At 41.2% G+C, this 15142-nt stretch overlaps 1 protein-coding gene across 6 annotated transcripts in view; it reads right to left on the bottom strand.

Moving 5' to 3' along the window:
* LOC127628684 (myomegalin-like) overlaps positions 1 to 15142 on the bottom strand; it is a 55828-nt gene that overhangs the window by 5545 nt on the left and 35141 nt on the right. For 5 of the 6 annotated variants that reach the window (XM_052105472.1, XM_052105477.1, XM_052105476.1 and 2 more), the window contains 9 exons: positions 14019 to 14209; positions 6180 to 6485; positions 5713 to 5838; positions 5305 to 5421; positions 2795 to 2921; positions 2159 to 2280; positions 1873 to 2067; positions 1673 to 1732; positions 1358 to 1548 (listed from right to left, as the gene is read on the bottom strand). In XM_052105472.1, the coding sequence (XP_051961432.1) occupies positions 1358 to 1548; positions 1673 to 1732; positions 1873 to 2067; positions 2159 to 2280; positions 2795 to 2921; positions 5305 to 5421; positions 5713 to 5838; positions 6180 to 6485; positions 14019 to 14209 (1435 nt within the window). The remainder of the gene's footprint in view (positions 1 to 1357; positions 1549 to 1672; positions 1733 to 1872; positions 2068 to 2158; positions 2281 to 2794; positions 2922 to 5304; positions 5422 to 5712; positions 5839 to 6179; positions 6486 to 14018; positions 14210 to 15142) is intronic. The other variant, XM_052105473.1, reaches the window with a different exon arrangement.

The raw sequence follows: 15142 nt of genomic DNA, 5'->3' as shown, positions 1-15142 counted from the left end.
TCTAGATTTGACTAATTCCCATGACGTTTCTAAATTTGACTAATTCCCATGACGTTTCTAGATTTGACTAATTCCCATGACGTTTCTAGAGTTGACTAATTTCCGAGGCGTTTCTAGATTTGACTAATTCTCATGACGTTTCTTGATTTGGCTAATTCCCATGACGTTTCTAGATTTGACTAATTCCCATGACGTTTCTAGAGTTGACTAATTCCCATGACGTTTCTTGATTTGACCAATTCCCATGACGTTTCTAGAGTTGACTAATTCCCATGACGTTTCTAGAGTTGACTAATTCCCATGACGTTTCTTGATTTGACCAATTCCCATGACGTTTCTAGATTTGACTAATTCCCATGACGTTTCTAGATTTGACCAATTCCCATGACGTTTCTAGATTTGACTAATTCCCATGACGTTTCTAGATTTGACCAATTCCCATGACGTTTCTAGATTTGACTAATTCCCATGACGTTTCTAGATTTGACTAATTCCCATGACGTTTCTAGAGTTGACTAATTTCCGAGGCGTTTCTAGATTTGACTAATTCTCATGACGTTTCTTGATTTGGCTAATTCCCATGACGTTTCTTGATTTGGCTAATTCCCATGACGTTTCTTGATTTGACTAATTTCCGAGACTTTTCTAGATTTGACCAATTCCCATGACGTTTCTTGATTTGGCTAATTCCCATGACGTTACTTGATTTGACTAATTCCCATGACGTTTCTTGATTTGACTAATTCCCATGACGTTTCTTGATTTGGCTAATTCCCATGACGTTTCTTGATTTGGCTAATTCCCATGACGTTTCTTGACTTGGCTAATTCCCATGGCGTTTCTAGATTTGACTAATTCCCATGACGTTACTAGATTTGACTAATTTCCTAGGCTTTTCTAGATTTACTAATTTCCATGACTTTGCTGGATTTTACAAATGTTAATAATTTGTCCATTAATTTTTCCGATTTTATTACTTTCCATTATTTTTTTAATGACTTGTTAATTTCCATGACTTTCAAGATTTTATAGATTTCCATTATTATTTAATGACTTTTTAGATTTGATTAAATTTCCATGACTTAGATGTTATAGATTTTATTAATTTCCATGATTTTTCGGTGACATTCGTTTTGATCAAATTCTATGATTTTTCAAGACTTTTTAGATTTGATAAAATTCCAAGATATTTTAGACTATTCACTTCCATGATTTGTCCATTACTTTTGAGATTTCATTAATTTACATGACTTTAGATTTTACTCATTTCATTTAAAAGTTCCCTGATATTTCCAAGTTTCCATGACTGTGGGAAGCCCCTCATTTAACACTTCAGTTTGTGCATGTGTGTTCTCACCCTGTTGCAGTCCTGTATGTGTGTGTCCATGTCTGCATTGAGTGTTTTGGCTTCACCGATCTGTTTGCGCAGGGCGTTATAATCTTCTATCAAACCCAGAACATAATGGCCACGCCGGTCCGCCCAGAGCCGATGACCCGGTACCAGCCGGGATGGAGCCTGGGACCCACTATCTGCTGAACTACCACCATCTAAACACACAAACAACCATTTCTGTCGCATATATACAGGTTAAAGTGACCAATATGTGCAGGTACAACATATGTAAAAATGTACTATATTATCTGTATTTTATATACATTTAAATAAATTTACCATGTACAGCACAAGACAGGTCTTTCTGTGAATAAAGAGCATCTAATTTACCAGCCTCATCTGAGAGGGAGAAGAAAAAACACGTGCTTTAAAATTAGGACATTGGTAGTGTAAGTAACGCCATATACTGCATGTCAAATAATAGAGATAGTTGATGTTTATGGTTGATTTGGGGTCTGTGTGTGCGCATGCGTGTGTACCTGTGTTAGACAGTAGGTAGTTGATGTTGATGGTTGATTTGGGGTCTGTGCGGGTCAATAGTTGTTGTTCCAGTCTCTGTCTCAGTGTTGTGTTGGTCTGGATGCTTCTCTCCAACTGCACACGCAGCTGTCTGATCTCAGCCAACAACTCACTCAGATCCACTGCAGAACCAGATCCAGAAGCACGGCCCTCTCCTGCACACACACGTATATCAGCAGTGTTACAAAACATACTGTGCTGCCATCACAGACAGCACGTTAAGGCATCAGGTGCTTTCAAATATACCTGTGTGTGCGTGCGCAGAGTTCTTGATGTGTTCCTGTACTTGTAGTTCCACTCGTACAGACTGGAGAAGCTGCTGAGTGTCTGACAACTGCTGTCTCTGATGGGAGTTCTCACACTGCAATCTGAAACACACACACACACATCTGTTTCACTATATTCGTGAGTCCTCACATGCATAGCCAAACCTGCACACACAAACACGTAAATGCATGTAACAACACGGACATCTGCTTGTTTGAAAAGTTCAAGGAAAACATATCGAGTTGTTGAGTTTGTATGTGTAATATGAAACACTCATTAAGCAATTATGCATTCACCTCCTGGATTACCAATAACTGCAATAATTACAACAACTCATTAGCATATAATTACACAAGCCCTCTCAGAAAGACACATGATACACGTTACTGGATCAGTGAACGGCTGCTCCAGAAAAAGTGTGTGTTATCTGCAGCTAATCTCTTCTTTGGATCATTTTATATGGGAAACACACATGCAGAACTACTTAAAGATTAATCATTTGTGTGTAATATGCATTGGTGGTCTGCATATGAACTGTGGGCGGCCCATGGATGTGATGTCTGAGGCTGCTTGAAGGTGCTCGTTTTTATGTGTGTGTGTGTGTGTGTGTGTTACCTGTACATGTTGTCCTGTAGCTGCGTTCGCTCTTGTTTCAGCGTTTCACACTCTTTTCTGCTCAGCTCCAGTTTAGCTGTTCTTCTAGCCAGAGTCTCTCTCAGCCGGTCATTCTCTTTCTGCTTATCTACACAAATGAAAACCAGTGTCAGATATTCATCTATTGAGGAGCAACATTTGCCAAAACATTTGATTATCTGGGTCATTTTTTTTTACATTTGTGGGGGCTTTTTTAATATATATATGAAATGTGTGTTTTTCAACTCAAACATACAAACTAGCAACAACAACAACAACTATAAATGCAGTGTTTTCAAATTAAAATATTTTTACAAAATTAAATAACATTTTTGCATTACAGCAAACTTGTTATTTTCTCAATATTACACCAAAATAAAATAGAACAATAAATAAGAAAATACAAATTTTCATGAAAATAAAACTGTCCAAACAAACGGACATTTAAGCAGGATGTAACATGTACTTAAAATCTTTTGAAATGGAAACTGGATATAAAAGTGTGGTTCACTCAGACCACTAAAACGGCTGTTGTGTATGTATGTATGTATATATACATACACATACATACATACACACACATTTTATTGTTGTTGTCATTTTAATGTTATTTTTCACATAAGACTGATCTTATGATGATGACGTTGCGAGCTGCAGACAGCGGGGGTGAGAGACGAGTGTCTCCGTGTTAAAGGGCGCATCAGCCGGCAGAACTTTAAATCTCTCCCGGTCTCTCCCGCTCAGATTGGGTCTCTTCCGCGTCTGGTTGAAAGACTGGCTGCGACCGAGTGACTGGCTGCGACCGAGAATGACAGTTTTGGAGTTTGTGTTTATTTACATGTCATGCTCCTGTATTATATTAACTTTAATTATTGATTTAATAAAGACATATCGCCAAGCTGTGATATAACACAGAAACACAGATCACAGATCGCTTGGCGATATGTCTTTATTTCATCAATAATCTTGGTCTGCTCGGCGTCCATTTTCACCTGATTTCCACACTGAACACCGGAAACTCACATGACCACATGTGCCACTCCCTAAACGGAGACTGACTGGTCATCTTTTTATTAGCGGTGTAGAAAATGGGCAAACAGCTCTCAGAGAGAATGGGCTGTCACGTCCACACATGCACTTATTTATTTAATAAAATCGCAGCATTTTGCCGTCATATAATCGCACAGGCTGACATCGCGATTGTGATATGATTAATCGTGCAGCACTAAATTAAATCAACATAATTTTGCATTTATGTGATATTATGTAACTAGGCCTTGAATAGAAAAATTTGAAATGAATCAGAAAAGAAAGAAAGCATTTTTCCTTCATCTTAATTTCAGACACAAGCGCACAACAACAACTGGTATATGTCTTAAAGCTGAACTGTGTAAATTCTGAAAATTATCATCACAAATGGAACTGCAAAAACAATCATTAAAAAAAAAAAAAAATCTTGAATACTCTTCCCATCAATCATTGGTTCAAGCCCACGGATAGTCCCGCCCCAAACTCACGCTGTTGTGTGGGGCTGGATGGGCCGCTCAAACAAACAGCGCAATCTTTTGAAAGTCCCAACCTACAAGTGATTTCATTATACAGTAGTTGACTCTGCGTATTAAGCAGGGATACGGTAAATATTTTAAAACTTTAAAAAGGTGCACAAAGAAAGTTTTTGCTTAGTAAAAAAGTTTTACATGTAGCATTTTTTTTAATATGTCAAAAATTATATACACTCACATGAGATGAAGACTCCAGTCATATCAGAAACCCAATAAAAGCTGTTTAATTTTACATAGAGAAGGTCGCCCCCTCATGGGCACTGCCATGTTGGCAGCACACGACAAACTGAATGAGTTACTAGCACGGTGTAATGACAATAATAATAACATTCTTACTTTAAATAGCGCTTTCAGCCAAGGCTCAAAATTAATGTAAATAAAACGAGCAAAGCAAACAATATAACAAGAAGCACAATATATTTACAACAAACAACAACGGAGCCCGAGTCAACAGTCCAGTCCAGAGTGATGCTGGTATCAGCAGGAGTGTGATCCACCAGACAGTCCAAACTGAATGACTGAATGAACAAGAGGTAGCGATGAAACAAACTGCAACGTCCTGCTGCTCTCATTGTACAGTAGATCACGGATATACGGCACAACATGAAACGCCAAACGCGAGCACAAGACTGTCTACAACCTGGAGAGCACACAGGTTAAGGATGCCCGGTCACAGACCAACGTCCAACAACCGTGCGACAATTCGCCTGGATTAAATCCAAGAATGTCCATTGAGAGGTGTGTAGTACGAGCAAACAAACTCCCAGTATCCAGGACGATGCATGTCAGGACTGCGTCAAAAACACAAGTACTACTACAACCGATGGGACGAGTAAAAGCCAGCTAAAATCTTACTTTGTGCACCTTTAAGTATGAATAGAGCCTCTGTCTAGTAATTTGAATATATTTGAGTTTGAGCTTGTGCATTACCTCGTGCTCCCTGGTTTAGCTGCTCTTTGAGTGTATGGTTCTGTGCCAACAGGAAGTGAAGTTCACTGCTGATATGACCCTGATCCTCAGAACCAGCAATGAAGATGTTGGTGGCTGCTGATCACACACACACACACACACACACACACACACACACACACATTCAGTGATTTGAAAATCTGAAGATTGTTGTGCAAAGTTTAAAACATTCAAGAAAATGAACTTGTATAATCAGCACATCATATGTGTGCTTTATCTTATAGGTGTATGTGTATTCGGCACATGTGGTTTTCACACAGGGCACGTCGCAGCATTAGTCTGGTTTCAGACTCACGTATGATTCTGTCGAACCCCGTGATTTTCCGACATCAACTTGCATCATCACAAACGTACACATGATGTGCGTACCTGGGTCTTTCTCAGCTTCCTGTAATTTTCTCTCTAATTGTTCTCGGAGTCTCTCGTTGGTTCTGATCGTCTCTTCAAGACGCTGACGCAACGCTCGGATCTCCAGCAAGTGTTCTGCCAACAGATCTACGATAAAGAGGAGACGTGATAAAGATAAAGACGTGACACAACAGGTTTCCAGCAAAAACTCGTTCCTGTCTTTGTTCTGGACACACTGAAAGTTTGGTCATCATTCACTCACCCTCATGTTGTTCCAAGCCTATATGACTTTCTAACGTGGAACACAAAATGTGATGTTAGGCAGAATGTTAGCCTCAGTCACCATTCACTTTCATTGCAACTTTTTTCCACACATTAAAAGTGAAGTGGTCACTGAGGTACTGAGATACTGCCTAATATCTTTTTTTTGTTTCTCCATACGATTAAAAAAGCAAGTATCCCTTTAACATAGAAGACGGGTATAATACCTGAGTTGATACTCATGCTGGCTGAGGTGTACTGCTGCTCTGGCTGTTTGTCTGTGGTCTGGTTCTGTGAGGATTTGGATGGAGTGTTGTGTTTGAGGATGGAGCGGGTGAGGTCCAGTTCACCACGGAGTGTAGCGTTCAGCTGCTCGCTGCTCCTCAGCTGCTCCTGTAGCCGCCCGTTTTCACGCTGCAACATTTGGACACTCCCCTCACCACCGTCTGACATGCCCCCTTCAACAGCAATGCCCTTGAGTCCTAGCCCCTCTTTTAGATCGGGAGACGCAGTACCATTGGTCGCTGTCAGCCCTGTAAGAGATGATAATGTCCATTTCAAGAATACACCTGGAGCACATTAAAGTATGGATGTTATTAACAATAATTTCAAATGAAAAAAAAAAAGGTCTGAACTATCCCGTGATCTTCAACGTGAAGTTTTAAATGAACAAGAATCTTCATTAAAGTATTTTCTATAAATGTTATTATTAACAGTAATTAATTCACCTCGTGGATGTTGTATTTTGGCTTCGCTATACACAATGCATAACTTAAATTCATTTAAACCACCTGATCTCCGTTCAGAGGACTTTGGGTTGTCTATAAGGGGTTAAACGGTCAACGAGTCATGTGACAAAATAAACATGGTGCCAATCACAGCGGAGTTTGTCTGAGAGAAACAGCAACAAAACTACATCTGGTAAGAAACCTCATTAAGTTATAACATTGAAACCTGTTTGAGATAAAAGAGTCTCTAGTTTCATCCGATACCCCATTTTTAAAATTGCATCCTTACAAGCTATAAAGGAGGAGATGGGGAGGTGGAGAGATGCCAGAGGAATCATCACCGGTGTGAAGGAAGCAGCTGCTTTTATATTCTTGGGATATGATTGACAGGCCTAGATGAACAAGCTCCTCCCAAACTTGCATTTGAAACTTAATGTTGCTTACATATGAAAGCAAGATGATGATGACTTGATACTAATTTTGATACCACAACAAAACACTAATTTGAGTAAATATAGTTACAAGTAATTATTCAAGAGAAGTAAACAATCAGTAATAAAGTAACAAAGAAATAAATTACAAATAAAAATAAAACAAAGATATAAATGAAGACAACAGTGCATTATCTTCATAACAGCGGTATCAAGTGATTCATAAGTCATGAAATGTTACATAAACTACAATTCTTCAATGTATGATTATAATACAGTAATACTATCAAAACCTATTAAAGTTATCCAGCCAAAAGCAATGAGTGGTTTCCTCGTTATTGTTTGATTAATATTAACGACATAATAAACAGTGGCAACACTTGGTTGTTACCTTCATCTCTGGTGGCTTTTAGCACTTTCCTCCACCTGCTCTGAGAGACGCCGTTATGATCACAATTTGCTCACTGATCTCCAGATTCGAGCGACAGCTAACCTTGACTTGATCTCACTATGACGGCAGAACTTAATCTAACCTCAGTGCAGTAGAAATGTTAGCGCTGCTTGAACAGAACATCACTCTCAACAACATCAGTGCCAAGCAGAATCCAAAGTCAGTGTCGTCAATCGCAACTTCTCCAATCTCTTAATCTATAGTATCCAAGTAGCTGGGAAATTTGAACCAGGTAGTTCTGAAGAGAGATAACGTTACACGGTCTCGTTATGTTTGGTACTGTAACGTTGAGAGAGTTAGTCTGCTGTCTCTGTGGCGATGCCCACACTGAAAAGCAAAATCTCTTTCAGTATACTTGAACTTTGCACTATACTAAACCCTCAACCAATCAGTATCACACACACTGTTCTTAAAGGCACTCCGTGAGTAGAGGAGATAAAACTGCATACTGAATAATGCATCTGTACGGGCCGGTAACGGGACACCGGTATCAGCTCTTGCTGTTCAACTACACCACTCCAAATCCTCAAACGAACATGACCGTATATGAACGGAAAATAACTGCTATTAGACAAAGCAGGGTGTCTATTTCTTAAATATATTTACACATGAAATAAATGTATATTGAATAACAGGATGATACAACCACACGTTGGCTAAATGTTCACTAAAATGCATCAAGAGATACAAAGTCATTTAGTTCTGCGGTCTTATTAGTATTTACACATTTAGAATGTAAAATGGCCGCATTATTCTGAAACATTTGTGGGGGGAACAAAAACAAAACTCTTCACTTTGTTACACTTGTTGTGTTCCCTGTCAAAAATGACCGGACATTGGAAATGAATGGATTAGACTACAACATACAGAAATATTAAGTGTTCAGGAGCATCACAATCCTTTAGATGAGCACATATGTGGACGTGTGTTAGCACACACAAAGCGAAAGGTATAATGATATTTATACTATACGAACTATAGATCATATCCCCTAACCCTCACCAAAAACTGTTTCAAAACAAACTCATTTAGTAAGTTTTCAAGCGACTTAAATTATGGGGACACTAGAAATGTCCTCATAAACCACATTTATAGCATAATACCCTTGTAATTACCAGTTTGTAACTTGGGTTTGTAAAAAAAAGAACCGCTCGCTCACACAGACACACAATCTCTCACTCACACAGACACACAATCTCTCACTCACACGGACACACAATCTCTCACTCACACAGACACACAATCTCTCACTCACACGGACACACACTCTCTCACTCACACGGACACACACTCTCTCACTCACACGGACACACACTCTCTCACTCACACGGACACACACTCTCTCACTCACACGGACACACACTCTCTCACTCACACGGACACACACTCTCTCACTCACTCTCTCACACACACACAAACACTCTCTCACACACAGACAAACACTCTCTCACACACAGACAAACACTCTCTCACACACACAGACAAACACTCTCTCACACACACGGACACACACTCTCTCACACACACAGACAAACACTCTCTCACACACACAGACAAACACTCTCTCACACACAGACAAACACTCTCTCACACACAGACAAACACTCTCTCACACACACAGACACACACTCTCTCACACACACAGACACACACTCTCTCACACACACAGACAAACACTCTCTCACACACACAGACAAACACTCTCTCACACACACAGACAAACACTCTCTCACACACACGGACACACACTCTCTCACACACACAGACAAACACTCTCTCACACACACAGACAAACACTCTCTCACACACAGACAAACACTCTCTCACACACAGACAAACACTCTCTCACACACACAGACAAACACTCTCTCACACACAGACAAACACTCTCTCACACACACGGACACACACTCTCTCACACACACAGACAAACACTCTCTCACACACACAGACAAACACTCTCTCACACACACAGACACACACTCTCTCACACACACAGACAAACACTCTCTCACACACACACACAGACAAACACTCTCTCACACACACAAACACACACTCTCTCACACACACGGACAAACACTCTCTCACACACACGGACAAACACTCTCTCACACACACGGACACACACTCTCTCACACACACGGACACACACTCTCTCACACACACAGACACACACTCTCTCACACACACAGACAAACACTCTCTCACACACACAGACAAACACTCTCTCACACACACAGACAAACACTCTCTCACACACACAGACAAACACTCTCTCACACACACAGACAAACACTCTCTCACACACACGGACAAACACTCTCTCACACACACGGACACACACTCTCTCACACACACAGACACACACTCTCTCACACACACAGACAAACACTCTCTCACACACACAGACAAACACTCTCTCACACACACAGACAAACACTCTCTCACACACACAGACAAACACTCTCTCACACACACAGACAAACACTCTCTCACACACACAGACAAACACACAGACACACACTCTCTCACACACACAGACAAACACTCTCTCACACACACAGACAAACACTCTCTCACACACACAGACAAACACTCTCTCACACACAGACAAACACTCTCTCACACACACAGACAAACACTCTCTCACACACACGGACACACACTCTCTCACACACACGGACACACACTCTCTCACACACACAGACAAACACTCTCTCACACACACAGACAAACACTCTCTCACACACACAGACACACACTCTCTCACACACACAGACACACACTCTCTCACACACACAGACAAACACTCTCTCACACACACAGACAAACACTCTCTCACACACACAAACACACACTCTCTCACACACACGGACAAACACTCTCTCACACACACGGACACACACTCTCTCACACACACGGACACACACTCTCTCACACACACAGACACACACTCTCTCACACACACAGACACACACTCTCTCACACACACAGACAAACACTCTCTCACACACACAGACAAACACTCTCTCACACACACAGACAAACACTCTCTCACACACACAGACACACACTCTCTCACACACACAGACAAACACTCTCTCACACACACAGACAAACACTTCTCACACACACAGACAAACACTCTCTCACACACACAGACAAACACTCTCTCACACACACGGACACACACTCTCTCACACACACGACACACACTCTCTCACACACACAGACAAACACTCTCTCACACACACAGACAAACACTCTCTCACACACACGGACACACACTCTCTCACACACACAGACACACACTCTCTCACACACACAGACACACACTCTCTCACACACACAGACAAACACTCTCACACACACAGACAAACACTCTCTACACACACAGACAAACACTCTCTCACACACACAGACACACACTCTCTCACACACACAGACAAACACTCTCACACACACAGACAAACACTTCTCACACACACAGACACACACTCTCTCACACACACAGACAAACACTCTCACACACACAGACAAACACTCTCTCACACACACAGACAAACACTCTCTCACACACACAGACACACACTCTCTCACACACACGGACACACACTCTCTCACACACACAGACAAACACTCTCTCACACACACAGACAAACACTCTCTCACACACACAGACAAACACTCTCTCACACACACAGACAAACACTCTCTCACACACACAGACAAACACTCTCTCACACACACAGACAAACACTCTCTCACACACACAGACAAACACTCTCTCACACACAGACAAACACTCTCTCACACACACAGACAAACACTCTCTCACACACACAGACAAACACTCTCTCACACACACAGACAAACACACAGACAAACACTCTCTCACACACACAGACACACACTCTCTCACACACACAGACAAACACTCTCTCACACACACAGACAAACACACAGACAAACACTCTCTCACACACACAGACAAACACTCTCTCACACACACAGACAAACACACAGACAAACACTCTCTCACACACACAGACAAACACTCTCTCACACACACAGACAAACACACAGACAAACACTCTCTCACACACACAGACAAACACTCTCTCACACACACAGACAAACACTCTCTCACACACAGACAAACACTCTCTCACACACAGACAAACACTCTCTCACACACACAGACAAACACTCTCTCACACACACAGACAAACACTCTCTCACACACACAGACAAACACACAGACAAACACTCTCTCACACACACAGACACACACTCTCTCACACACACAGACAAACACTCTCTCACACACACAGACAAACACACAGACAAACACTCTCTCACACACACAGACAAACACTCTCTCACACACACAGACAAACACTCTCTCACACACACAGACAAACACTCTCTCAAACACACGGACAAACACTCTCTCACACACACGGACACACACTCTCTCACACACACAGACAAACACTCTCTCACACACACAGACAAACACTCTCTCACACACACAGACAAACACTCTCTCACACACACAGACAAACACTCTCTCACACACACAGACAAACACTCTCTCACACACACAGACAAACACTCTCTCACACACACAGACAAACACTCTCTCACACACACAGACACTCTCTCACACACACAGACAAACACTCTCTCACACACACAGACACACTCTCTCACTCACACAGACACACACTCTCTCACCACACGGACACACTCTCTCACACACACAGACACACACTCTCTCACACACACAGACACACTCTCACACACACAACACTCTCTCACACACAGACACACACTCTCACACACACAGACACACTCTCTCACACACACAGACAAACACTCTCTCACACACAGACAAACACTCTCTCACACACACAGACAAACACTCTCTCACTCACACAGACACACACTCTCTCACACACACAGACACTCTCTCACACACACAGACACACACTCTCTCTCACACACACTCTCTCACACACACAGACACACACTCTCTCACACACACAGACACACACTCTCTCACACACACACACACTCTCACACACACAGACACACTCTCTCACACACACACACACACACACTCTCTCACACACACACACACACACACACAAACACTCTCTCACACACACAGACACACACTCTCTCACACACACAGACACTCTCTCACACACACAGACACACTCTCTCACTCACACAGACACTCTCTCACTCACACAGACACTCTCTCACTCACACAGACACACACTCTCTCACTCACACAGACACTCTCTCACTCACACAGACACACACTCTCTCACACACACTCTCTCACACACACAAACACTCACTCTCTCTCTCTCTCTCTCTCACAAACACTCACTCTCACAAACACTCACTCTCACAAACACTCACTCTCACAAACACTCACTCTCACAAACACACACAAACACACACACACACACACCTCTTGTGGATCGTCTTTCCAGGTACACTCTTTGAGGAATATTTTAAGATCTACTTATCATATTATGTTGTGTTTGGGCTCATTTGAATCAGGATAGTCTGCTGTAAGAAATTATATCTCATTGTCTATGTTATATTTATGTTTCACAAAGTAATAAGGAAAAACCATGACAAAAAGACACTTCTGTTTATTATTTATGTGTGTTTGTAGGAATTTCATACACTAATACTAAATCCAGTTTGGCCTCCGAGTGAACCAAATTTGCTCATTCTACCACTTGAGACCTTTCCAACGATATATAACACATGGCCATCTCATCTTTTCTATGGTTTTACCAACTTGTGATAACACATTTGCAAATGATGAGAACAAAATACTTCTAAATTGTCAACCAATTAAAAAGCATAATTTAAGAATTGGTAGGATCAGCTATATGTATTAAGTCCATATTCTGTCTTTAAAACGACACCTACTTTGTTCAGATCAATTGCGTAATTATTATAGACCCCCCCCCCACAAGTATTGCCTCCCACTTTTCAGGTTTATGCTCGGTTCAATGAATCATTCGATCAATAAAAAAATATATTCTTAAAGATGTTCAAAAAAGTACAAAAACTGTCATAAGTTGATAAAAAGATCTACTGCAATATCTTGTGATAATATATGCAATACGAGAGATTTATAAACAATCTTAGTGGATTAAAAGATGATCTGCTTTGAAATGAGATTCCATTAATATATTACCAGCGAGTCCAATTCAGGTAAATCAAATCTTAAACCACTTGACAGTTTATAGGAAGTTTGTTCCCAAACATTCATTTCTAATAAGACATTACATGTGATACAATCAGGTGTTCAAGACAAATGAAGCCGTTCAATGAAAACGCAAGGATTTTTATGTGCATTTCTTTGTTTTTACGTTATCTTAAGGTCTCTTTATACGCTAATGATTTTTTGAGAGTTACCTGTGTGAACTCTGCTGGGGGTCTGTCTGTAGACAGCACAGGGGCTGCCGTTGAAGGAGGAGGTGCCATCACTGGACAGCCTGTCACTCATCTCAGAGTCTGAGCACTGCTGCATTCTGGGAACTTGCTTTCGCAGTTGATCTTGCAAGCACTGAATGAGCTGGTCTTTCTCCTGCAGTTCTGCAGACAGTCTGTCTCACACACAAATGCACAGACACACGATTATAAACTCAGAGAGAACAAATTTGTGTGGAAAGATTTAGAAACAACAATCAACAACACAACGTCAGGAAATAAGGCTGCAAAAGAGCAAAGATGAACCCCAATTTGCATACTACTTCACACTATAAGTATGAACTTCACTGGTGAAATGAAGTGTATACTTCAGCATGCGGCAGTATTGTAACAAAGTGCTACATCATAAAAACAGCAAGCATGCAGCTTAATGCATTACCTTTAAAAAAAAAAAAATATTATCTTACGTTTATACATTTAAAAACTGTTTACGTTTTACTTTGAAAAAGTATACCATCCAGATACCTACCGTATACTATTTTCAACATACTTTGATTTTGGCTAAACTAATTCTAGCCTCAGATACTACAGAGTTTGGATATTATGCAAATTGGGATGCAGGATGTAAAGACCGTCACTCATTTGCATAGCATTTTAGGCTCAAAACCAGAAAAAGATTTGCGTTTGAGAGTTCATCACACTGCACTGCACACAGGCCTCTGCAGGGAGCACTCACAAGTCAATATAGCGATGTGTACTAACGGCGAGATTCTGGTTCTGCCTGCACAAATAAACCATCTCCAGCTGCTGCTGTTCTCTGTCGCCCTCTAGCTGAGAGCGCAGGTACTGCAGCTCCTCCCACACACAATCACTGTCAGGAGGATAAACACTGACAGACGTATAAACTGGCCTTTTTGCATTAAAATAAAACAAACTTTAAAGTTTATGGTATCAGAGAGGGTGGGGTTTCACAATATGTACACTAAAACAGTGTTCTGGACACAATGCCTGTGGGATTGTGTCATGTTTGTGTACGCTTCATTCTTCCATTACATAATCACACAGTTGTTTCCTTGAGAATTCCTGAGCAGTGTGCTCAGTATTCCTGA

Source organism: Xyrauchen texanus, chromosome 35 (genome assembly GCF_025860055.1).
Source record: "Xyrauchen texanus isolate HMW12.3.18 chromosome 35, RBS_HiC_50CHRs, whole genome shotgun sequence".
Classification (NCBI taxonomy): domain Eukaryota; kingdom Metazoa; phylum Chordata; class Actinopteri; order Cypriniformes; family Catostomidae; genus Xyrauchen; species Xyrauchen texanus.
The sequence above is the reverse complement of the archived record's forward strand: the minus strand, read 5'-3'. Positions and strand labels throughout refer to the sequence as shown.